Below are 23,100 nucleotides of genomic sequence, written 5' to 3'. Positions count from 1 at the left end.
TTTTCGTTGACAAGTCCCATTTTACGATTTCTCTTCTATACCCATGACTTTACGAGGAGAAGAAACAACGATTATAAAGACAAGGCCGAGCTCTTCCCAGATAGAACACTCGCCGCGCCGTAAACCCCGTACCCAAACAAGACCCACTCCACTACTCCATAAGCAGCGACCGCTCCTCACTCCCCTCCCCCCTCTCCTCCCCAGCCTCCTCGTCCTCCTCACTTTCCTCCTCGCTCTGCTCCAGATCAACCGGCGGCCCCCACCGGATCCTGCGCCCGCCCTCAACGACCTTCTTGGACCCCCGATCCACCTTCAGGAACTGGCCCTCCTTCCACTCAAACGCGCCCGCCCACTCTGCGGGAATCTCAATCGTCTGGACATTCGCACACCGGCTGAGCACGTCCACGTACACGTCGAGTATTTCTTTCTGCGGAACCAGGTCCCGCTCGCCGTACTTGGCGACGGCGGCGCGCAGCGCAGCGTTGGCGCGTTTTAGGACGGAGTTGTCTCCTGCGCACACAGAATTAGATTAGCTTCGACTCGGCGACTGATATTCGCTTGATCGAGGAAGGAAGGTAAGGCAGGTAAGGCGGCTTGTGCGTTGGTGGATGGAAACTGGGGGGAAACATAACATACCCGTCTTCAGCGCCATGGCGCCCAGCCCGTTGCGGACGTCCGAGTGCGATGGCCAGTCGGCCCAGGCGTTGAAGCTGAGAATTTTTGTTCTCAGCGCTTTTTGTGCGGGCGGCAGCGTGTAGATGGCGGTGATGAAGGCGGAGAGGTCGCCGGCTTTGCGTGAGATGAAGTTGTCGCTGTCGGCGGGCTGGGACTGCTGCTTCTTGGCCTTGTTCTTGGATGGTGGCCTGCCCATTTTGGAGGGGGGTTCGTGTGGTGGTGGAGAGGTGGGTGGTATGTAGCTGGTGCTGCGGTGAATTTGGAGCTGGGAGCGAGGCAGGGCAGCGCGGTAGAGGGAGCGGGAGCTTGCTGGCTTTGAGGACGCAGATGGATGGGGATTTGATTTTGTTAAGGAAGATTTATTTCAAGTGGTATGGTTGACGCTTTGACATAGTCAGGCAGCGACGGCTGCCTGCCCAGGTGGCTCATGCGAGGAGAAGAGATTGAAGTCACGTTTGAAGCCGAAGCTTCGGTGCCCGCAAGTTTCGCATCTGTACCACAACATTACGAAACACCGAGTCTCTCATTATCTCTTTATGGTAGAATGCAGGAATTCCTATCATGGCTGACTCTGGAATGAAGAAGGCTCAAGAGCTCTTTATCCCGCGTGGAAGACTGCTTGTTCACAGAGAAGAGGCTGATGATTGCTATGCGTACGGAGTGCGTTTAGAAGAAAGAGAATTCAAAGAGCTTGCTTCGTTCCAAGGAAATATGTACATAGTTTGGCAAGGCAGAAATAAATCGATTAATTGCGAAAAGTAGGGGCTGTAGGTCCTTTCTGCTGACCTACCACTCAACACCTCAGCGAAGTGCGGTTTTCGAACGCTCAAACGGTCCAATAGCAAAGGCAGGAGATGGTGATGCTAGTCCCATGAGTATCCAGGCCGATCTATGCGTATGCTCCATCAGTTGATGCCGGATGGCCCCTTATGGCTCCCCTGTTCACGAGAGCCCACCTAGACTATCTCTCCTTCTACAACATCCGCTATTCAGAATCTGAAAGAGCTGAGACTGGAGTTGAAAGATCATATCGAACTTCAATACCGCTTTTGCGAATTTGAGATAGTCTTAATCGTAGAATGCCGTCCCATGGAGATGGAGGAGTTATCTTCGTCCGGTTGGTCGGAATATTCAGCCTGCGCGACTAGGGAAAAAGCAACCTCAAAGATACTTGACAGACGCTGTCGTGCGGTTGTAGACTCCTGCTATTCGTCTCCAAAAGGATGCGAACAAAGATGAGTTGCCAAATGCTCGTCCCAGGCGCAATTAAGCACTCCCGAGGTCCCCTTCCGACCGAAACAACTAGTCGTAATGGCGAGTCCCGTCGGCGCTGTCCCGGTACTATAGTATGATACTCTCGAACCATTATTGGGCCGTCCTTTTTATTCTCATGCCACCGCCAGCGCACCAAGGCCCGAGCCTGAATCGTGTTGGTTTTCAAAGCGGGAGGCCTAACGTGGGAGGCCATCGTGTCTTTCTGGTCCTGGGAGGCGAATTGAAGAGATTTGCCTACGCTACGATGCGGCATTTAGAAAGCCTTATACTAACTCGGTAGTTCACCGAAGAGTTCTTCGTATTTTCTAGCCGATTTCCTGTTCCGGCGTGGTGCGGCTGCGGGTGGTTACCCCATCTTTTCGCGCACGCGCGCCAATGAGGCATAACGGACGCATCGAAACACGAAACACGATGCCCGACCGACGCCCGACGCACTTGGGAGCTTGTGGAGTCCTGATACGCTGGCCGACCGCCTTGCAAAGTATTTTGGATCGAGACTTGCATGTCTGGTTGCTTTCTTTTGCGATTTTTGATACTGCAGAAGGCCAAGAGTGGAGGACAGGAAGCCGTTCGGCCTGGCCGTTGGTGCAGCTTCGGAAGAGTAGGGGTCCTGCGCTATACCCCCGCCAGCTTACGGCTCGTTGGTCGGAGATTTACCGAATGATAACCACGCGACCTCCTACTGGACGCTCATACATTTACCTAACGCTTATCGTACTCGCCAGGAGCGTGCTGGGATGGGGAAAGAATGCTTGGGATGAACCGGTTTGCTATGGAGAGACAATCGGAAGGTTACGAAGGCAACACACCCTAGGCCTTGGGTTGCACGCGCGAGCACACGCCCAACCCACGCTGACGCTGCGTGCGACCGCCAACAGTCCCGTACGCGAGGCCCAGCAGAACGCCCTCTTTATCGACCGTCCGATCTTCAAGAGCCGCTGACGCCTTCGTGGAGAAGCCGTAGACTCGACTCGGTATGCGGATCCCGGCTTATCTCCCACTGACCGGTCTCCAGGGCCCTGCCCTTATCTCGAAGCAACCTCAGCGCGTGGCCTGCCCCGGCGCTATAGCCCGCGAGAGACTCCAGGTGTGTGGATAGGGAGCCAACGCCGATGGCGGGGCTGGGATCCAAGACGCCGGTGGCGCTTTCTGGCTGGCGTTCGTGGGGAGCTTGTGTGCTGCAAGCATGCTGGGTTGCGTGCATGGCACCGACAGGGTAGGCTTGATCTGACCGACAGCCTGCCCTGCTGCGTACAAAAAGCTCGGCCTGCCCTGCAGCTTGCTTGTTGGAACCCCAGAAGCTTTGCAGCTTTCTCGAGGAGCTTGTACCACTTGGCTTCCTTTTCTTTTCCCTGAACCCCCCGACGCTGCTGATAGTCGTCATGTCTGAGAAGAGATTTGAAGATCCGCCTGTTGGCGAGAAGGATATTGGGTATGGAGAGGCGCCCAGAGCTTCGGCGAGCCGGCGGAGGAGTTCGATCGTCACCCCGGAGGTGCTTGCTGGGGAGATCTTCGACGAGCGATATGAGCGTACGCAGAGGGGTCTAAAGTCGAGGTAGGCATCCTGTTCTTTATTAGGTCCTGTTCCGTCTTCAGCGAAGATGGCGTATTATCGTACCAGAGGGTAGTTGCTAACGCGCTTGGACAGACACGCCCAGATGATCGCTCTCGGAGGCACAATCGGCACCGGTCTTTTCGTCGGAAGCGGTCAGACGCTCAATCGCGGTGGTCCTGCCTTCATCCTGGGCTCTTACATCTTCATGTCCTACCTGATCTTGTGCGTCGTGTCCTGCATCATCGAAGTCGCGGCCTATCTGCCCACCCCTGGCTCCTCGATGAACTTGTTCGGTTACCGGTACGTCTCGCGGTCCATGGGCTTTGCGCTCGGCTGGCTGTACTTCTACTCGCTTGGCATCTTGGTCCCGTATGAGATTACCGCCGCTGGTCTCGTCATCGAATACTGGAGCCCCCCGGTCAACATCGCCGTCTGGATTTCCATTATGATCGTCGTCATCGTTGGACTGAATGCGCTTCCTGTCAGGTTCTACGGCGAGACGGAGTTCTGGTTTGCTGGCACCAAGGTCATCATGATGACTGGCTTACTGATTCTGTCTTTCATTCTCTTCTGGGGCGGTGGGCCAAACCATGACCGTCTTGGTTTCAGATATTGGAAGCATCCCGGTGCGGCGAATACGTATCTGGCATCTGGCGACACAGGACGTTTCCTTGCTCTCCTATCTACTCTGGTCCTTTCCGCCTTCCCGTTCACTTTCGCCCCTGAACTCTTGATCGCGACTGGAGGCGAGATGCGGAGCCCGAGAAGGAATCTGCCCATTGCTGCTCGACGATACATCTTCCGTCTCGTGTTCTTCTACGTTGGATGTGTCCTTGCCATCTCAGTTATCTGCCCGTCAGACGACCCAGCCATCACGAGCGGAGGGGCCGGCGCGGGTGCTTCTGCCTTCGTCGTCGGCATCAGGAACGCCGGAATCCCCGTTCTCGACTCCATCATCAACGCCGGTATCATCATCAGCGCCTGGTCGTCCGGAAACTCATTCTTATATCTCTCCTCGCGCTCGCTGTACGCGCTTGCTCTTTCCGGAAACGCGCCCTCCTTCTTCAAGGCCTGCACGAAGAGCGGCGTCCCCTACTGGGCCGTGACCGCCTCCTCGCTCTTCTGCGGCCTCGCCTATCTCAACGTCGCCTCGAGCTCCGCCGTCGTGTTCAACTGGTTCGTCAACCTGACTAACACGTCCGGCTTCATCTCCTGGATCTGCTGCGGCATCATCTACCTGCGCTTCCGCAAGGCGTGCGAGGCCCAGAACATCACCGACCTGCCGTACAAGAACATGTTCGGCCGGTTCGGCGCCTGGTGTGCCATCGTCGGCTTCGTCTTCCTCTGCCTCATCAACGGCTTCAACGTCTTCTGGCCCCAGATCTGGAATCCCAGCTCCTTCTTGACCGCGTATATTGGGATTCCGATCTTCCTGATCATCTACTTCTCCCATCGTATTTGGGCCTGGAGCGATCCGTGGGCGTATCCGCCCGAGGAGGTCGATATGCAGACGGGCATGGTGGAGGTGCTGGCTGAGGAGACGCCGCCGAGGAAGATCGAGGGGTCTTGGTGGAAGAAATTCACGCTGATCTGGCAGTAGAGGTGGGGAAATTAGTCTCTGATTCTTTGTCAAGTAGCTCTGTTCGCTTTGCTAGTCTGAAATACCTTCAGTGCTTATCTCTCCCGCTGGCCTCTTCTTGGTCTCCCGTCTCTTGCAATGATGTCCCGGCTGGTGTCTGTCTAGTCGTGATACTACAAGACCGTTAGAATCTGGCTGGCATCTTAAAGGCATTTAGCTCTGCATGACTTACTGCCGCTTCTGCTATGACTAATGTCTTCCTCATTGAAGCCGGCGTCCGCGCTCTTGATGTCGATTGGGGCGGATGGGGCCTCAGGTCCCGATACTAGGGGAGGATTAGCATGTGGAATTTGAAGGTATTTAGTCTAGGATAACTCACCCTCGCTTCCGCTCTGGGCGTCGCCGCCACTAAGTCCTAGGAAAGCCACCTGGTCGGAGAGAGGCGTATCTGCTCCGCGGCGACGACAGCCTCGCGCTGACCTGGGGCGGTCTCTCTCGTTGAGCAGAGCAGACCGACCTCAGGATACGCACCAGGTACCTCGGAGATGGAGCTGTCCGGCGCTTGTCCAGCGCACTCCTCGTGGTTGGCGAGGGGAGACTTCATCTCTGTTGAAGCCTGTACGGCTACAGACTCGCCGTCTTCTTCGTCACCCTATTAGCCATCGCCAGCCCCTCACCCAGCTCAACGTACTCCTCTGCATGAGCTCCTGGTGCTCGGGGTAAGCGCGGTAGAACGCCGTGGCGGAGTAGACGTCGTCGCGAAGCGGCCCTTGCGGGAGGTCGGCTAGGGAGGCTCGGGGCTGTTCGGGGTGCGGCGCCGGCTTCGTGGTCGCGAATGACGTCGTGGTAGGAGAGGACATGTTGCGAACCATCTTGGGATTTCGAAGTCGCTGGTAGCGGAATGGTAGTGATTGCTGGCGATTGAATGTGCATTTGCTGTGCGTAGCAAGGTATGGGTGGTGTGGGATGCCGCCTGGTGGTAAATTTGCACGCAGAGTTAGAAGACGTGAGGATAGCAGTACGTGAGTGAAAGACAGCATTCAGCCAGACAGCCAGACAATCACGTACCAACTCTGTTTTCGAGCCACCCGCGGGCGCCAATGTACTCGGCAGACTAGAAGGTCATAGATAGCAAATCTAGATAGTTCAGCGGGCTTCTTATAGCGATGTCGAGCTCACTAGCTGGCGGTGTGGAGCTCAGCAGCGACCGCCGCCAGATGTGAGGCAAGAGCAGCTCAAGAACAGTCCCAGAAGGACAACAATCTCACAAATGCCATCAACAACAGGGAGACATATCACCAAATGCCATTGACCTCTCTATATCTAAAAGCTCTTCTTCTTCTTCTTCAAGCCATCAGCTAAAGAGCCAACGAACCCAACGAAAAAGGGCCCCGTAGGGCGAAAGCAAAAATTGTCCCGGAGGAGACCCACCGAAGCGAGTCTCCAACCCTAGACCAGTCCCGCAATGTGCAATGCAGCTGATCCGGAGTGGACTGGCAAACGAAGAACCAGTCCCCAAGTGCACTACCTCGGAAGGTAATACCCTCCCTGGCAGAGGATGAGGAGGGCGAAGAGGTCGGGGGAGAGGCGGGTTTATATAGACGGAGACAGAGGGCGCTAGCGGACTAGCGTCGGTTTAGCGGGGAGGAGTCGGCGAGTTGTCGCTGTAGTGACGATTCGGGACGGGCTTTGTTTACTCACGTGAGTGTGACGCGATCTGGAGGCTGTGGAAGCGCGGGGAAGCGCAGGGGAGAAAGGAGCGCGGTCGGCTTGCTGTTTGCGGTATGTGTGGTGAGGAGGGTGGAGGGCGGCGTGGAGTGGGCGGGAGGGTGAACAGTGGGAAGGTACTCGCGTTCTGGCAGCTTTCTGGCTTCTCGGTGGCTTCGCGAGGGAGATTATCGCGAAATTGAAGATTTGGTGGCTTTCTGAGCTGGTGCTGGAGTTTGTGGATAGATTGCCGCGAAATGCTGAGCAAAGACGTGATGGCGTCACTGAGAAACATTGCGCCCAAAATCGCGCTCTATGGCTACTCGCAAGCGCCAAAACCTCATGAGCCTTTCCGATGTTGATGCCTTAGTTCCGGTGTTTGTTATGGTGGAGGTGAGAGGCGCGATTCCTAGACGCGTCACCCACATGCCCTCAACCACTCAACCAGCCAAACCCCATACACTTCAGGCCAAACACCAAGTAGAAAGTCACAGAATCTTCTTCCTTAAGCCTTCAGCGTTGCCAAATGACTCAATGAAAAAGAGGAGAGGGTTGAACCAAAAATTATTGATGCCAGTCATCCACGCCGAAGCGGGACGCGTTCAGACCTGGCCGATCTGAACTGATCAGTGGACGTTCTGATCCAGTTGGAGAAGAAGACCTGTTATCAGCAAACACCAAAGGAGGGGGGGAAGGGGGAAGATACTAAACCTTGTTGCGAGCCTCTGGTGAGAGCCTAGGTGGGGAAAACAAAAATTATGCCGTCGTCACGCCTGAAGTCGGCGATTCGAAACCCAATCAGTCCTGCGAAAGTGCAATGCAGCCGATCGAATTGGCCCAGGGATTTTTGAGCCCCTGAGACCACAGCGTGGCGGTGGTTTGGCCAGCGCGCCGTGACTTACCGTAGCAAGGGAGATGAAGAAGAAGAAGAGTGGAGGGGAGGCGGGCGGGCGGGCTTATATAGACGGAGGGAAGCTCGCTTACGGGCTCGCTGAATCAGCAGGATTAGCGGGATCACATGGGCAATTGGGTCCTATCTTGTTGAGAAGCTGCTGGAAGAGTGAAGACGAGGTGAAACGGGCGAGATGCTGGCCCTGATTGGCTCTGTTACCTTTTCCGGGCGGAAATTTGCTCAAGTACGGCGCAGCTGGCGTGATTTCGGGCCAGATCACTGGGAAATGACGTTCGTTTGACTGTGATATGGCGCTTTACACTCGATAACGGCAGCTTCTGTGTTCTTGGCGGGAGGGGAGAGCCCTCTGGATCACCAGGGTAACCCAAAGCGGACTAGCCCTGTGATCCTGGGAGCCGCTAGCGGCGTCTATAAAGTCCCCTGCTCCCCCGGCCCTGTCTTCTTTCCTCACACTACTCGCGGGCCTCCAGGGCGCTCATGAATCCCTTGGAGGGGGTCAGAGGCTGACACCCTCTGATCTCTGTTTGCCGCATAATTTTTGCTTTCGCCCTTCGGGGCCCTTCCTTTTTCATTGAGTTCATTGGCAGTTGCTGATGGCTTGAAGAAGAAGAAGAAGAAGTACTTCGTCTGTTTGTGTGACTTGATTGATATGCTGGCTTGACATCACCGTGTCGCAACAGGATTGTCACTTGGGTTTCCTGGAGTCTCTTGTGGGGTAGCATTGGAACTGCTTCTTTCTAGGGAATTCGTTTGAGGCATGGGAAGCGTCGTGGTGCGCTATTGGGGCAAGAAATGCGGTGGTGGGGTGGGAGTGTGGTGACCGTCACCAATGCCCTCACAAGCCCCGAGGTTACCTCGCGCTGACGCGCGATATATTGGCAGAAGAGCGCCCAATCGTTCTCGTGGCGAATATGCTGAAGCTATTTGACCTTCCGCCCTCGGATGCTCGCCGTCTAAGCGCTCCTCGCGGCGGTGGTGAGTCTCGTAGTGCGTTTAGATCGCCCTCGTTAACCTCCCCTACGTCCTGGGAGCCATTTGCGCCTCGTTTCGGGCCCGCTGATCTGATCTCTTCAGTTGCACTATGCTGCGAACTCCGCTGAGAATGTCACCAACTGGACGGGCTGTCGCCAGGCTAGATGCAATTTCGGGATGCGAAGTCAACCAGCCAACTTTCCAGTGAGCTCACCAGCGATTCCATACTCAACTGCGGTAGTTTATGGAGACTGACTGCAACAGAAGCGACTACGAACTACCAAAGCGCCCATAATCCTCGCCAGGCGCTATCCTGCCACGCCACTCCACCCTCACGCTCACTCTGATCGCATCTTGACCCCGCCGCAACCGTCTGGTTATCCCTTCTCGTTACGTGCGAGCGCCGCTGCTTTGGGTCGTTTCCGGTATCTCTCCATATATTTGGCGGACTTCATGGGGCCTACGGGACCTCAACTCACCACCAGGTCGAGCGGCTACGATGGAACGAAGAGCAGCTAGAGGGACCTGCAAAACTTCAACGGGCTCAAATCTAGCTTGGGAACACCGGGAAACAGCGGACATAGAGGGCCATGAGAAGCTATGGATGAATTGTCCGGACTTTAGGGACAGGGGACAGTGACATATCTCCGTGCCAACATACCGTTTTCCGGGAACGTATAGGAGTATCACGGGTGTGTATATGGTCGGGAATTCGCAGGTCGCTGCTACCTTCGACGGCGGGGAGAAGACGCACCTACACTATCATCTGAGCTGGTAGAGCATCACTGACCCATTTCCTAATCCCCGTGACCACACAGGGCGCGAAGAGCGCATTCTCGTCTCGTTCCTGCCGCAAAATCTGCCTGGGACGCCTTCCAACTCCGATCGTGCTCGCCTTCCATCCGCCCCTTCCCAACCCGTGCCTTCCACTTCACCCCACCCGCCTCCGTCCACGGCGCAACCGCCAAGCCCTGCCGACGCCTCGCATACTGTCGGCCCAGCGACTGCTCCGGGCCCGTGCGCCCTGCCGCCGTCTATAAAAGCTCGCCCTCGCCCCGCCCCTCCTTCTCTCCTCATACTTACCTTGCGGGCCTCTGGGACGCTCATAAATGTCCCAGGGGGCTAGGGCACGGGAGTGGCAGCTCCGAGCCTAAGGATGTGGACCCCTCTCGGGTCCCTCGCACAATTTTTGCTTTCGCCCTTCGGGGTCCTTTTTCATTGAGTCCGTTGGCTGTTGCTGATGGCTTGAAGAAGAAGACTTTCGTGTTGGCTCTGGGTTATTTCGGACTTGGGTGTGTGGTGTCGAGCTGGCTGTTGCGAATATTGTACTCAGTTGTGTTACGCATTCATCCTGTAGCCGTTACTGTCGCTGGGACTGCCCTGAGTTTCTGTGGCCTCGAGAGGTGGACGCGTTGGATGGGGTGGAGCGCAATTTTGCACGCGTTGTCGTTACTGAAACTCCGTTTGCGCAGGAAGACCTCTGAGAACTCGCCTATCTCGCTCTAGATTCTTTCATATTCTTTTCCAGAGCCTCAGAAATCTTTTCTGCTTCAATTGACCTCTATGCCCGCTTTTGGGGCTGTAGCTTCACCAACTCGACCTGACTCCAGACGTGCACGACGAACTCCGCCCGCTACGCCGTTCGCCACAAAGACCCCCGGGGGGATTCAGGCATCATATCGCAAATCCAATCTCTCTTTGCTTTCCGAATTCCTCCTTGGGCCCCCCGGATACTTCTTCCACAGGCAAACTGGCTCCTTGAGCGACAACTCCACAGTTTTCGTCGAATCGACTCGCAACGCACGCGAGACCGCCCTCGCCACTACAGCCCGAGCATACTACACGCAAAGGAGCTCTCTCCTGGCTAAATATAGGTAGAAAGGCGCTCCGAAGACCGCCACCCTAGCGACAGCTTGACTCCCCGCTCTCTAAGCGCCCTACGGGATCACCGAATCGCCCCCGAGGGAAACAACAGCGAAATAGGATACAATACGTGGATTACAACGCCGAGGGCATGGATACTTTGGGACAGAGGAGATGAACAAGGAGAAGAGAACCTTAAACAGACCATACGCTCTGTTCGTTGACGACAGCTTGGAGCTCGGCCATGGCAGCACCAGGCGTTCAACTTGGAAAGATACAGCGGAAGGGAGACATAGTTAGGTACAGCCTGGATGTTGGGGACGAGTTGACTAAGCTCAAGGCTCTCTATAGGTCGCAAACCACCGTACTGCCCGTTCGGCTCCTCCTTGCCTTCGTCCGTTCCGCAGTCGGTCTGTCCACGATTCCAAAGATCCCCTTGAGATCGGCACGAACCGTACACCACCGCAGGGAGATACACTGCATTGAAAGTTGGTCAGGAGAGCCTTTTCCTCCCCCACCCGACCCTGTGGATACACGCTTGCCAACATCTCGCTCGGTGTAAGTGAGTTCGTGACTTCGCACGTCCGCCGTGGAGCAGAAGAACAAAGAGCTGATGAGAAAGAGCACGTATAGCAGGGACTCCTTCGAGACGATTACGCCAGACACGAGTCTGTGACCTCGATCCTACAGCCGTTTCGAGCACCATCCGAACATCGATCCATCCTCTTCCCTCCCGATACGACCGGGTGTCGCAGCTCCGCCATTCGCAGCCTAGGGGCAGGCTTCGCTCCCCAGTCACCGGACCGCATTATACGCGCTTCATAACTTCATCCGGCTTTCGTACCACACGTCCGGCCCACTGAGAAAGATCGGAGAAGAAATCAGACAACCGCGGAGGACAGACAGAGGCAGATCTCGGAATGCTAGAGAGCTATGCCTAGGGGGGGTTGTACAGGGGCCTGTAGACAAAGGAACCCTCGTCAGTAAGGGTTATGAACACCATACGTTTCCAATCCCACGCGCGATGCTCTGTCTCTTCTTCTCCCCTCCGGCTCCAGAACTAATGACTAACCACTACGGATACTGGTAAGTTCGTAAAGGCGTTCCTGGCTTGTAAATAGACCAGGGGTTCTATCCTGAGCGTTATCTTGGATTTAAAGCCAGTCGAGGCCCCAGAAGCGCATGGTTGATAAGTGGGCATCGCCTTTTGAAAGACGTCCACAGCCGGGCCCAGGTGATAGCGTGCGAGTAGTTGCGTCGATGGCAAGAAAGCAAACGGCCGAACCCTGCCTTTTCCTAGTAACGATCCGCGACTCGAGTTTGAACATTGGAATACTGTAAGAGGAAGCAGGAGGACATAAGGGCTGAGGGAAAGACTAGGTCGTGGTTTGGATAATTAGTCCTGACGTGGGTTCCTGAGCACAGACTAGTGCGAGTACTAGGTTCTAACGCGGGTAGCCAAGCACGGTGCGAGTTCTTGGTCCTGGCACGGGTACTTGGGCACGGCGTGGGTACTTGAGCACGGGGGGAAGTTCGGGAGAACAGCGAGGATATTGAAGAACAGTGAGGGTGCTGTAGAACGGTAAGGATTTCGCAGAACAACGAGAGTACTAGGAAACACTCGCTGACGTCTCTCGAGTTCCAATTGTCGAGTCCATCCCTTGTCCATAGGCAACCTCACTCTGGCCACGATCAGCTACATCTGAGCACTACCTGGAGGCTGAAGATTCAGGTGAGGAGAGCAAACGTTCTACCGAGATTCTTCATACCTCAACCTTACTGTCTCCCCGGAAAGAAGGAAGTTTCAAGACGTCGAACCTCTCTAAGTAACCGTACCAACCTCCTTTCCTCGATTTGAGCTCACCGAGGTCAAATACAACGATCTCCCGTGGTAATGGAACGAGACAGATACATTGAACGGCAACACTAGAAACGGGAGCCGACGCCAAGGGAGCTCGATGGATGCCCTTGTTCCTCGGTGCTCTGTGCATTGGATCGCAGGGCCTGATCGATCGGGTCCTTCCATTCATCCAGGTACATGCAGCCGCCGTAAGCCAAAGATCCAGGTAAGTCCAGCTGTTCGTAGTCCACCCTCTCGGTCTCCTGCTCATGACCGACTACAAATCAGCCTCACAGAACCTCACACAGATCGACGCTCTTGTCAACACACTACGCCGAACATAAATGACCGCCCCGCCTCGCTCCCATCTCTTCCGAGCCCGAACCCTTCTTCTACCCTATCGTCCTGTCCTGACAAATTTCAACGCCCGTCGCAATATCTCCTCGAACATAATCCGTCTCCACACACCTATTTACCAGAATCTTGGATCGTTCATGCGCCGTGATTGGATCACCAGATGGACGTTTAGCCAATAGACGATGGAAGGGCTAACCGTCTCAGGAAGCGAGGCCATGCAAAACGCAAACCATCTTTTGCCGGAACGGGCATAATGCGAGCTGGAACACCGCATCTCGGAGACAAGAACAGCGCGTATGGCTTGCGCAATCTGTTGGAGGGGCTTGTCGGCAGATCTGGAGATGATGGGTGGATGGCAGGTGGGGAACGCGTCTCTCGTTGGGAGTTTCCTGGTACCACAACCACTATACTTTCGCGCGTCTTCAATCTTTTCGACGCAGTCGCAGCTGTCTGCCTTGCCGCGGATAGAACTATTATCGAGCTTCAGGTACCGCAGCATTCCATCCAATAGCCTTATTTCTCCAAAGAATATCCAGAACCGCCAACGCTTCCAAGGTCTCTTCTGCTCTTCGGCCTTCATGTCCCGCGTCGTTGCGCCATCGTTGTTCGCGTCTTCTTGTTGCTCTTCGACGTCAAGGTAGACCCTTCGATATAAGTGTCTGGGAGGAACTGCTTCGGTCGGCTCATGGCACGCAGACAAAGCATAAAGTCAAATCCAGCCATGACGTTGGGAAATCGTGGTGCAGTTGCGGACTGCGGAAGACCCTCCCATCTTCTCATAATGCTACTTCTCTTCACAGCATGCATGGAGCCCGCGCTTTCGATACCATACGCAAGATACGCCCCTGCGGGACGAGAAGACGAAGGCACCGCGGGACCTCATCTGAGAAAACGCTTGTCTCGGTTCGACGATCGTGGTCTGCTCTCCAGCCCGCACTTCTCGACAGAACAAGAAGAAGCAGGGAATGCGGACGTGCCTCTTTCAAAACGCCAACCCGGCCTCGACGAACGTGGTCTCCTCTCCAACCCACACTTCTCGGCAGAAAAAGAGGGAGTAGGGAACTTGGGCATACCTTTTCCAAAACGTCAATCGCCCTTCGATGACCTCGCCGTGCTGCTGTCAAATCCGAGAATAAAAAGCCCACGCGTAGACGACCGTCCAGGTACGTAAGTCGTATTCATGTTTAAGCTGTCTAAGGTTTTGAGCAACGGGAGACGGACTGGGAAGCGCGTTAGTGTGAAATATCTGCCACTTGGGAATACTTGAGTACTCCCGTTGCTCCCTCCTTGCGTTGTTCCCCTCTCATTGTTTGTAGACCTCCGCTAACACATACACCAACATCTTCAGACTCTACCCCAGAAGCAAGAGAACCCTCCCTATCCCACTCACTTCTCCTCATCCCGCGCCAATCTCCACAATCCAAAACCACAAGCGCCTCCTCCTCCCTCAGCGCCCTCCAAATCCCCGAATGCGCCCTCGGCTGCTACATAACGACCCTCACAACCGACGGCTGCGCCTCCGAAACCGACTTCAAATGCCACTGTTCCACGGGGAACATACTGGGCAAGGCCGCGAGCTGCGTGGCCAAGAACTGTAGCAGTAGCGACGAGAAGGATGCGAAGGACAAGATCGTGAAGGCGTGCGAGAGCGTAGGTATCGACTTAGGAGGCGGAAACGGAGACGGAGACGAAGACAGCAGCAGCTCGCAAGGCAGCAATCCAAGCTCCACAAGAGCGGGAGGGAGTTCAACGGGAACGTCGGCACCAGCTTCTGCCAGCTCGTCAGCAGCATCCTCGCCTTCAAGCACACCCTCAGAAAACCCCAGCTCAGACACCCCAAACCCGCAACCCACCGCAGCCCCCGCACCCGCACCAGCGCCCACAGGCTCCAACCCATCGGCGTCAACAAGCTCCTCCCCCTCTTCGACCTCCCCTCCGCCCATGCCAACAGACACCCCCCTCGCCCTCCTCCCAACCGACCGCCAACTCTCCCCCGGTGCCAAAGCCGGCATCTCGCTCTCCGTCTCCATCCTCACGCTCTCCGTCCTCCTAACAATCGGTCTCTACATCCGACGCTTAAAGCGCGATCTCCGCGCCGCGCAAGCCGCCGCTGGCGTCCCCGAAAGCGTGTGGCGCGCTAGCATACAAACCGCCGCGGCGCCGTCAGGCGTAGGCCGACGCAAGAGCTGGGGCGGGCGCGGGCGGAGTCGAAGCCGACGGCGGAGTTCGAGCGGCGGGGACGACGGGCCCGTTTCGCCGCTAAGCCCGAGAAGTATGGCGGAGATGGAGCAGAGCGGCGGCTTCGGCGTGCTGAAGAAGAAGAAGCGGGGACATGTGCTCAGCGTGGTGGTTGAGCGCGAGGAGGAAGATAGCAGCAGTACGGACCGCATTATCCACGAGCCTGTTCCGGGGCAGAAGGAGGGGCTGGTGGATCCGCTGGAGCTGGATGGCGAGTATACGGGGATTGTGGAGCTGCCGACTAGTATTACGCCGAGGGCAAGGAGTGTGGAGCGGGGGAGGGCGAGGGGCGCGAGTTTGGGGGAGAGTAGTAGGCCGAGTACGGGGGATTTGGAGAAGATTGAGGAGAAGCAGTGGGCTTGAGGGATGTATGTGTGTGGTTTGGCGGAAGGGAGAGGAGGGGGAGGGTTTGTATATACCAGAGCATTGATTGCTTAATATGTGTTGTCTGAGGAGCAATCCCGGTTGATCTGCAATATCTTTGTAATGCTGTTTGTGATGTTGAATGTTCGTTCGGAAATGCCAGTTCATAAGGATAAGAAAACCATTGAAGAGGGTCGAAGGAACGAGTAAATGATACCTACATAGCACCCAACAGCGTACGTGCTGTTGTACACTAAACATATATCTGCTGGATCTTCCAAAGCTGATTACGTGACTAGAAGAAAGACAGAAGCATAGCAAGCCATAATGCGCCAGATACCGTCCCCATTCCATAAGACAGATATGCCTCCCAGACGATTATCCGCACTAGTTCGTTCTTCCAGCCTGGCTCTTATGTAGCACGACGACGTTGTGTAGCTTCACAGGCCATAGTAAAGTCAAGTTCCTGCTTCTGGTCTCCAGCGAGATTAACGACCAGAAGGAATTGGGAAGTCCGCCTCTTCAGACCTCCTCTTCGCTGTTTTGTCATTGTGTTGATCGGGCGTACAAAGGGTCTAGAAGGCGATAGGACGACCGCAAATTGAGTGACCCAGGTCTCGAGCTCAGACTGGGTGGTATCGACGCGAAAGAAACTGCGAATTGGGATACGACTTCCTGGAATGCCGTCAGAGACCTATTGGTTGCCGGCTTCGTGGGAATTGTACCTGGGGCCGGGTTGCCCCATCAGTAGCGGGGTGATCACCATCGCAACTCCTGCGGCCTCCTAGCAAGTTCGTCCGGCACGCAATTCCAGGAGCACACTCGGAGCATGATAGGGAACACCTCATAGAAGCCGCGGCTCCAGAACTCGATCCACTCGGCCGCTGCTACCACATAGTCCTTCCCGCAGGTATGGCAGGAGCGAAAGTGCCGGTACACCGATGCCATATTGTCTGCAGCGCGCGAGAGCATCACATCGGCATCAAGAGGTGGGTCTTCGCCTAGTTTCTCTCGAATCACGGGTATGCCTCCTTCCTCGTTGGCCAGGGCAGTATGGATGCTGACCTTGAGTAACGACGGAGCGCCGGATCGCCTAGACGGTTCAAACCAGGTTGGAGGGACCCTGTATGAGCCGCGCGCGGTGTCCATGATCAAGTCCGAATTTCCCGTATTGCTGGCCTTGAGCGCGAAGGAGCCTTTGAGGATCCGACCTGCTTGGTCGTAGTATGTAATCGGGGTTCTTCCATAACGCATTGGGAAGACGTTGCGGTGATCGGGGGTCGTCGCGAACATTGGTGATGAGTTCCAGGTCTCTTCGAACCGTATACGACAGAGGTATGTCCTAAGGTTCGGCGCCCTCGGTAAAGCGTTATAGAGTTGCTGAATCTGGCTTGAGAAGGAACCTCGCTCGCCCCTACTAATTTCATTCAAACAATCGGTTAGAGAACCAAGGAGCGCGGACCGGAGAGTACCCTCTTCCACGAGGGGGTTGCCGACTAGTTGTAAGCGCTGGAGACGACCCTGCGGCGGAAACAGGTGTAGGATCTCAAAGGGCAGCCACCTGAGGTTGTTTTGGCAGAGGTCCAAAGCCCGTAGGGCGCGTAAATGACAAATCTGCGGCGGCAGCTCCTGGATGTGATTGCCACGGAGCACGAGGGTGGTAAGGTGTTGAAGCGTAAATAGAGAAGGCGTGAGGAGCGAAAGGTTGTTCATGTGGAGGCTCACAAAGATCTCGGGGATCATGGGACGGTACTGTCCTTCGGCTGGCACGTCTATGCCTGGATCCGGTGGGGCAAGGATGACTTGGTTCAGCTGGCCTATGTGATGCAGCTCGTCGTCGTTCAACCCAAGGTCATTCAGTTCGTAGACAGTGCTGCCGAATTCCAGGTTCTTTTGTAATATCCTGCGCATCTCGGCTTCAGCAGGGCTTATATCTTGCGTCCCGGGTACGACGCGCCCCTCCAAAGTGTCCTGAGCGAAGGGCGATCGGTCGGGGACATTGATGTCAGAGCTCGGCGGCTGGTCTCCGCTGGCCTCTTGAGAGCTGTCGGTGCCGTCGCTCTGCAGCCATACGCCAGAGTCGAGGTTTCTTGACATCTTCGCCTTCTTCCTTTCAGGTACTGGTTGAGACGGTCCGGGTTCCGTTTCCCACCATCCGCCGGCGCGTTTCCGCTTGTATCTGGGTGACTCATAGTTGCTGACATCTGCTGCGTCTGGTGGGTCGTCGCTGGAGAATACTGCGGGTTCGCTGGACGTGGGCGATACGCCGCGGTAGCGTGGGTCAAGCGGTGGAGAGCTCGGGATCCAGGTCGCGTGCGAAGAGAGCACAATATCCTCATCCATCGTGGGATGAGAGGCGGCCTAAAGTAAGAGATATTGGGCGGTCGTGCGGGTAAGTAAGGTGTTGGATCCGCTGGCTGCGCTGGCTGCGCTGGAGGACGATGTGGAAAATTAATTGGTGTGGAGGAGATGAGGAAGAACCTGGAACAGTGGACGCGTTGTGGACAGCGGACGCGATCGTTAGCGTGCATGCGTCGTGGGTCCGCGCACGATGAACGCCGGCACGTGCGGCTATACAGGGGACCTGATCCAACGGTGCAGCCTTAGGCAGAGACCCTGCATGGGATGGAAAAGCACTTTCTCAGGTATTGCATATGGCAGTGGAGTAATAATCCAGAGAATGCGAACATGCTGAAGTGTGAGACGGGAAAGAACCACGAGGCATTCAGCAAGGATTGATGTGCTTAGCGGGAACATTGGATTACATTAAATTGCCAAAGGTATCACAGAATACGCTCAATCGTGCCTAGACTCCAAAGCGTATCTCCAAGCCAGAGTATCGCCTATCTAGCTAGAGTCCGGCCATCCTCCTGATAGCTACATTAGGCAGCAGGGTCCCTTCCATCCTGATATCCTTCCCCTCTAATGGCCCTCCCTTGCTCATCGCCAGCTCCGTTAGTGTCTTTCCCAGCGGCTTTGTCGGTGTGATCATGCTCTTTCGCACGGCGTCAATCGGCGTGATTAGCATGCTCTTGTACGCTGCCTGCTGCGGCATGAAGGGGTGGATCTCGGGATGGTGCCGCCAATCCACGGCCGCCGGTCGCACGTTATAGAGCTTGAAGTTCGGGGTCGCTTTGTAGAAGTCGAAGAGCGATTGTTCGGCTTGCCCTTTCACGCGTCCGAAGATAGGCGTGAACATGCCCGGGGTCTGCGTCGCGCCTTCGCCGGATACGAAGACGAAGGTAAACGGCGAGTCGGGGTGGAGTCCTGAGAAGGCTTTTGCGGCGGCGAGGGGGTAATGGTGCGTTATTTCGACATATTCGCTACAGCATGCCATCAGTATGGAGTCCTCAGCGGGAGAATGCGGCATGGGAGGCGCACGTCTTGTTCACATCGTTCTGGGACACTCCCAGCGCCCACACACACCCCTGAGCGTCCTTCAGCTCGTCCAGGAGCGCCGGATCGTAGCTCTTGAAGTCGTTGTGTATGATGACCTTCGCCTTGTCCTCGTGCCCTTCTACCATCTTGACCGGCCGCCTGCTGAGGATGGAGATGCGCGTAACGCTTTCGTTGACGAGCATTTGCTGCAGCACGCCGGAGCCGACGAGGCCGGTCGCGCCTGTGAGGATGAGATGCATTGCGGAGCGGGATCGGGTACTTCGCAGGATGAGGATTCCGGTAGGGTCTGCGATATGAGAGCTGTGTCTATGATGAGGGTAAGTACTATGAGTGTCAGTCAATCGCAGGACGGATCAGCTCTTTATCTTTCTAGCAGGAGCGTTAACTCCGCCGCGCAGGCGCATCCCATCCGAATTGCGCACGGAATCGAGCGTCGTGGGGGCTGATGCTGCAGAGATGCACGTCCGACGGGTCGTCCGCGGAAAGCTAGGGCGATGATTAAGCGGGTGGCTTTTCTGGTACGAGGCCAGCAGCATCGGCGACGGTGGCGCTGTAGCACAGAAACGGCGAACCACTGCCATCCATCAATCTCGTCTCAGCCAAAGCGATCATCTCGTCTGCTGCAGGTCGAGGGCCAGAGACGACGATGAGAGGCTCTTCGGTTCAATCGCACCCCTGGCGATCCTTCTCGCCGCCCGGGCACGGACCCTGGTCGCATTGCGTAGCTGCGTAGCAGGGCTTTATCGCCAGATTCAGGTTCTTCCCAGATGACTGCGGTTCTGGCCTGCGTCTAGATTTCCCAATCGCACTCTTTCCTTTTCGTTCGCCGGCTGTTCTTACTCCAATATTTGTCTTTCCGTCTTCTCCGCCGTGCTGCTGTCGCGGGTGTCGCTCCTTCATCCGACATGGCCGCGGCGACGGCCCTGACTGATCGCCACATCGTTTCAACAATTCTGCACCATCTTTCGGACATGAAATACAAGGACCGGCGACAGTATGGACCAGATCAACCTGTAGAGTTCCTGGAGTTCCGGCCTACGCTAGTACCGTCGATCCTTGTGAATAAGCTCTTCGCGGACGAGGGAACTTCGATCCTATGGAAACGCTATCCGCATCTTCCCGCTTTGAGAAACATGTCTCCGGAGCGGCGACAATACTACGCCAACAAAGTACAGCGAGTCTTCTCATTGAGCCCGCCGCCGGGCCATCCGGAACCCCTGGATTACCTGGACGGCTTAGGGTGGCCAAATTTGAAGAGCTTGGAGCTGGAGGTCGATTTCCAGAGACACGGGGCCAAGTTCGCGTCGATGCTGCATGCGGGGCTGGAGGAACTAGAATTGTCAGGGTACCAAAGCGCAGACTCAAAGTACTTCTCGGAAACCGTGCTTCCGGCGCTCTTTGTGAGTCGGCCCTTCATCAGCCGGGATACAAAGGTTGGACCGCGATTGACGTGCGCAGAACCAGTGCAGAAATCTCAAGAGCTTCCGCATCGGCCCTGATACTATACCAGACGACGACCCGGTACATGCCAACTCTCTATTCGACCACCTAGATGCGATACCGACTATCAGAAGTGTTGAAGTCAAATCTACCAATCTCCTTGACAAGGATGACCTCTTCGTCCGTCTCAGCCAGCGCCCAGGCTTTGAAGCTCTCGAGATTGACCTGGATCCTGGAATCTCTTTACTGCCGCTGCTATCCGGGCTCAACGCGCTTCCGTCGCCATTCTCTTCTTTGAAGCGTCTCTGGATCATGTGCTACCCAGAAGTTGCCACCGCTCTCCCTAGCCATCTTCACCTCATCGAGGAACTGCAGTTCGATATTGGCCGTATACCGAATCAGCCCGTGCAGAACTCAGATTACACCATATTCGAAGATCTGTTTGCGCAGCTGTCACATTGCCATGAGCTCCGTCTTCTCAAGATCGGCGTTGGCCTGATGGGGTTAGACTTCCCTTCCAACTCCGCGTGTCCTACCGTACCTGGGCCAGCTCTTGTCAAGCTTGCAGAGGCCTGCCCGAAGATGGAAGATATCAACCTTCTCGCCGCGGAGCCATCTGCGATTGATGCCTCTGGCATCTCAGCCCAAGAGTTCGACGAATTTTGCAGGGCCCTTCCGCATCTGCGAAACCTCAATCTGAAACTTCATTCGGCTACAGCAACTGCGCTTGAAATGACAGCTCTCCAAAGCTTAGGCACACATTGTCCCGAGCTCGAAGTGCTCCGCCTTCGACTACCGTTTCAGCTTCCAAGCTTACCTGTACCTAATAGAGTCCCGCAGATTCTGATCAATGGAGAACTTACGCCCGGCCCTTCTACTCCCGCATACGTTCCTCCGACTACACCAAGCTCTCAGCACTCCTCTGGCTCGAATTCTTTATCCGCCGCTTCTAGCTACCTGGATGTCAGCCAATCCTCCGCTTCATCTTCCCGGACCCTTATTTCTCCCCTTTTCCCTCGCCTCACGCACCTCGCCATCTCCCGTCCTGAAACCGTACTCTCGACAGCAAGCGACACCTTCACCGTCTCCTCATCTTCGCAATCCGCCTCCGAAATTGTCGATCCCGAGCTCGAAGAAGACATCGTACGCGCCTGGGCTCACCCTCTCCTCACACATTTCCCATGTCTCGAGATTCTAGAAGCGTGGAGTGACTGCGCGGGCCAGGATAACGAATCGCTGAATTACTTCTTGCCTACTGAAGAGATACTGGCGTCTACGTGGGAGTTCTTGAGCGGGGTCGAGCAGGACCTTTGGGAGGATGACGAGGAGCTGGAGGAGGACGATAGCTGGCATACATTGCAGAGTGGCAGGAGGCAGAGTGGCGAGGACTGGGATAAGGCGAGCCTTATGAACGAATATGTGGTGGCGGAGCAGGGAATGGGCAATTTGTCGGTTTACGAGGAAGAACCCGAGGGCACGATCACCCCTGGAAGGACTGTCGACCAGGATGGGCTCTTCTGATTGCCTGAGCTCCCAGTACATTCGACGCGCTTCGCTCTCTGGGGAGAAGCGGCTACCACTTGCTCTTCAGGCCGTTCATCCGGGCCCACGCTCCATCCCAGCCCCGATCAGTTTCGGTGCTGACAGGCATCAAAAGCATACACTCCGCTCTCCTAGATCCTTTCGCACATGCTAGAGCTCACTGGCGAGTGATTTGGCTCGTAATACACAACGCTGATTTCGAGACACGAAGGCTTCTTCCAGCAACATAACAGCCTCTTTAGGCATCTCCACGTTTTACGATACCCGCTTCACGCATACGACTTTCCTACAATGTACCACGAGGACCTACGCATATCACAAAATCGGCCTTCCTGGAAGTATAGACATGCCTAGCTGGTCTAGACGCTTATATTATCATCTTCGAGCATACGATTCGGAGGTATTCACGATGGAAATCTATGGTATAAATGAAGAAACATGACCATTCGGGAGCGTACTTGGGGCAAAAGCATACACGCATGGGAGGATGTCATGACTAGATTTTGGGCTTCTTCTCGCATATGGTTTCGGGGTTCATGTCTTCCTAGGTAGTAGCTTTTCATCCGGCTTACCGTACATAGGGTCCACCACACCATACAAAATCACTTAATATTTGTGCATTTACAAGTCTTCAAATCAAGCAGCTTGTGCTGATCTATTCTCTTCCATTTCTTCGATGTCTTTCTCTGTAACTTCCTCTCCACCTTTCAACATTCCTTACTCAGCTACGCCGCGCTTTAGATTCTCCGTCAGGACGCTCAATAGCGCCCCCGTATCCCCTTCCACCCGCTGCCCCTCCCTCACGCGAAACCCAATCCACGACTTCCAAATCGAAGGCCTAGCGCCACAAACACACTTCCGCTTCCCAAAGCCCCAATTCACGAGCTCCCTATCCCCTTCCTTCTCCACTACACTCGTCGCAACAGCCCTCCAGCTCACGCCACACTCCCTGCAAACAACAACATACGGCAGCTCGCCGTAGTCGCGGTCCCGCAAGCGCAGCTCTGCGCCTTCGGTGTAGTACGTTTTGAGGAGTGGCGAGTTGGTGCTGCACGAATCGCAGCATACGTGCGCGCAGTACTTGCAGGACAGGATTCCGAGGGGGTGCTCCCCGGGGAGAAGGATGATGGCGTTGCGGTAGGTGCAGGCGTGGCACGTCCAGGTGCTGGTTAGCTGACCGGAGGTGTGGGAGAGGACGGTGTGGAGGGCGGATTGGAGGTCCGCGATTGCCTGGCGTTCTAGAGAGGCGATGTGAGCGTAGGCTTGGTCTCGTGCTGAGGGTTTAGGGGTGCAGAGGAGCTTGTGGAGGAGGCTGGTTAGAGAGGGCATTTTGTAGTAGTTTAGGGATGGTTCTAGGGGATGGTTCTGACGGTGGAAAGGAT

General features: G+C 55.6%; 8 protein-coding genes across 8 annotated transcripts; 3 read left to right on the top strand and 5 right to left on the bottom strand.

Annotated features, from left to right (window-relative positions):
• Nucleotides 1-71: 71 nt before the first annotated feature.
• Nucleotides 72-871, bottom strand: BU26DRAFT_570736 (uncharacterized protein; the record flags this gene model as incomplete). The annotated part of the gene is made up of 3 exons (XM_033834060.1): nt 72-151; nt 181-510; nt 637-871. 3 exons carry the CDS (start codon nt 869-871, stop codon nt 72-74), a joined length of 645 nt encoding a protein of 214 aa, XP_033677677.1.
• Nucleotides 872-3,332: 2,461 nt separating this feature from the next.
• Nucleotides 3,333-5,105, top strand: BU26DRAFT_438581 (histidine permease; the record flags this gene model as incomplete). The annotated part of the gene is made up of 2 exons (XM_033824296.1): nt 3,333-3,505; nt 3,599-5,105. The coding sequence occupies 2 exons, from the start codon at nt 3,333-3,335 to the stop codon at nt 5,103-5,105; spliced, it is 1,680 nt and encodes a 559-aa protein (XP_033677676.1).
• A 51-nt stretch (nt 5,106-5,156) lies between these two features.
• On the bottom strand, nt 5,157-5,956 carry BU26DRAFT_570734 (uncharacterized protein; the record flags this gene model as incomplete). Its single annotated transcript, XM_033834059.1, has 5 exons — nt 5,157-5,257; nt 5,317-5,409; nt 5,464-5,512; nt 5,602-5,726; nt 5,776-5,956. The coding sequence occupies 5 exons, from the start codon at nt 5,954-5,956 to the stop codon at nt 5,157-5,159; spliced, it is 549 nt and encodes a 182-aa protein (XP_033677675.1).
• Nucleotides 5,957-12,989: 7,033 nt separating this feature from the next.
• Nucleotides 12,990-15,337, top strand: BU26DRAFT_510496 (uncharacterized protein; the record flags this gene model as incomplete). The annotated part of the gene is made up of 4 exons (XM_033827239.1): nt 12,990-13,223; nt 13,292-13,373; nt 13,537-13,899; nt 14,085-15,337. The coding sequence occupies 4 exons, from the start codon at nt 12,990-12,992 to the stop codon at nt 15,335-15,337; spliced, it is 1,932 nt and encodes a 643-aa protein (XP_033677674.1).
• A 556-nt stretch (nt 15,338-15,893) lies between these two features.
• BU26DRAFT_129985 (uncharacterized protein) lies at nt 15,894-17,784 on the bottom strand. Its single transcript, XM_033819655.1, has one exon. It carries the CDS (start codon nt 17,678-17,680, stop codon nt 16,097-16,099), a length of 1,584 nt encoding a protein of 527 aa, XP_033677673.1. The 5' UTR covers nt 17,681-17,784; the 3' UTR covers nt 15,894-16,096.
• A 272-nt stretch (nt 17,785-18,056) lies between these two features.
• BU26DRAFT_524236 (uncharacterized protein) lies at nt 18,057-19,167 on the bottom strand. Its single transcript, XM_033830237.1, has 2 exons — nt 18,719-19,167; nt 18,057-18,660 (listed from the first exon to the last, which is right to left on the bottom strand). Exons 1-2 carry the CDS (start codon nt 18,973-18,975, stop codon nt 18,189-18,191), a joined length of 729 nt encoding a protein of 242 aa, XP_033677672.1. The 5' UTR covers nt 18,976-19,167; the 3' UTR covers nt 18,057-18,188.
• Nucleotides 19,168-19,479: 312 nt separating this feature from the next.
• Nucleotides 19,480-21,910, top strand: BU26DRAFT_129965 (uncharacterized protein). The gene is made up of 2 exons (XM_033819653.1): nt 19,480-20,136; nt 20,195-21,910. Exons 1-2 carry the CDS (start codon nt 19,642-19,644, stop codon nt 21,695-21,697), a joined length of 1,998 nt encoding a protein of 665 aa, XP_033677671.1. The 5' UTR covers nt 19,480-19,641; the 3' UTR covers nt 21,698-21,910.
• Nucleotides 21,911-22,435: 525 nt separating this feature from the next.
• BU26DRAFT_570729 (uncharacterized protein) lies at nt 22,436-23,047 on the bottom strand (the record flags this gene model as incomplete). The annotated part of the gene is made up of 1 exon (XM_033834058.1): nt 22,436-23,047. One exon carries the CDS (start codon nt 23,045-23,047, stop codon nt 22,436-22,438), a length of 612 nt encoding a protein of 203 aa, XP_033677670.1.
• Between the last annotated feature and the right edge of the window lie 53 nt (nt 23,048-23,100).

The sequence above is a fragment of the Trematosphaeria pertusa genome (genome assembly GCF_010094035.1).
Source record: "Trematosphaeria pertusa strain CBS 122368 unplaced genomic scaffold BU26scaffold_19, whole genome shotgun sequence".
In the NCBI taxonomy this organism is placed as follows: Eukaryota; Fungi; Ascomycota; class Dothideomycetes; order Pleosporales; family Trematosphaeriaceae; genus Trematosphaeria; species Trematosphaeria pertusa.
Note: the sequence above shows the minus strand (reverse complement) of the source record. Positions and strands in the feature narration are given on the sequence as shown.

What these genes read in the sequence shown, in the direction of transcription:
- BU26DRAFT_129965 (XM_033819653.1), top strand. Translation starts at nt 19,642, where the DNA reads ATGGCCGCGGCGACGGCCCTGACTGATCGCCACATCGTTTCAACAATT. An exon ending in CCGTGCTTCCGGCGCTCTTT is followed by an intron (nt 20,137 to 20,194) that starts GTGAGTCGGCCC and finishes TGACGTGCGCAG; the next exon opens with AACCAGTGCAGAAATCTCAA.
- BU26DRAFT_129985 (XM_033819655.1), bottom strand. Translation starts at nt 17,680, where the DNA reads ATGGATGAGGATATTGTGCTCTCTTCGCACGCGACCTGGATCCCGAGC.
- BU26DRAFT_524236 (XM_033830237.1), bottom strand. Translation starts at nt 18,975, where the DNA reads ATGCATCTCATCCTCACAGGCGCGACCGGCCTCGTCGGCTCCGGCGTG. An exon ending in CAGAACGATGTGAACAAGAC is followed by an intron (nt 18,661 to 18,718) that starts GTGCGCCTCCCA and finishes GGCATGCTGTAG; the next exon opens with CGAATATGTCGAAATAACGC.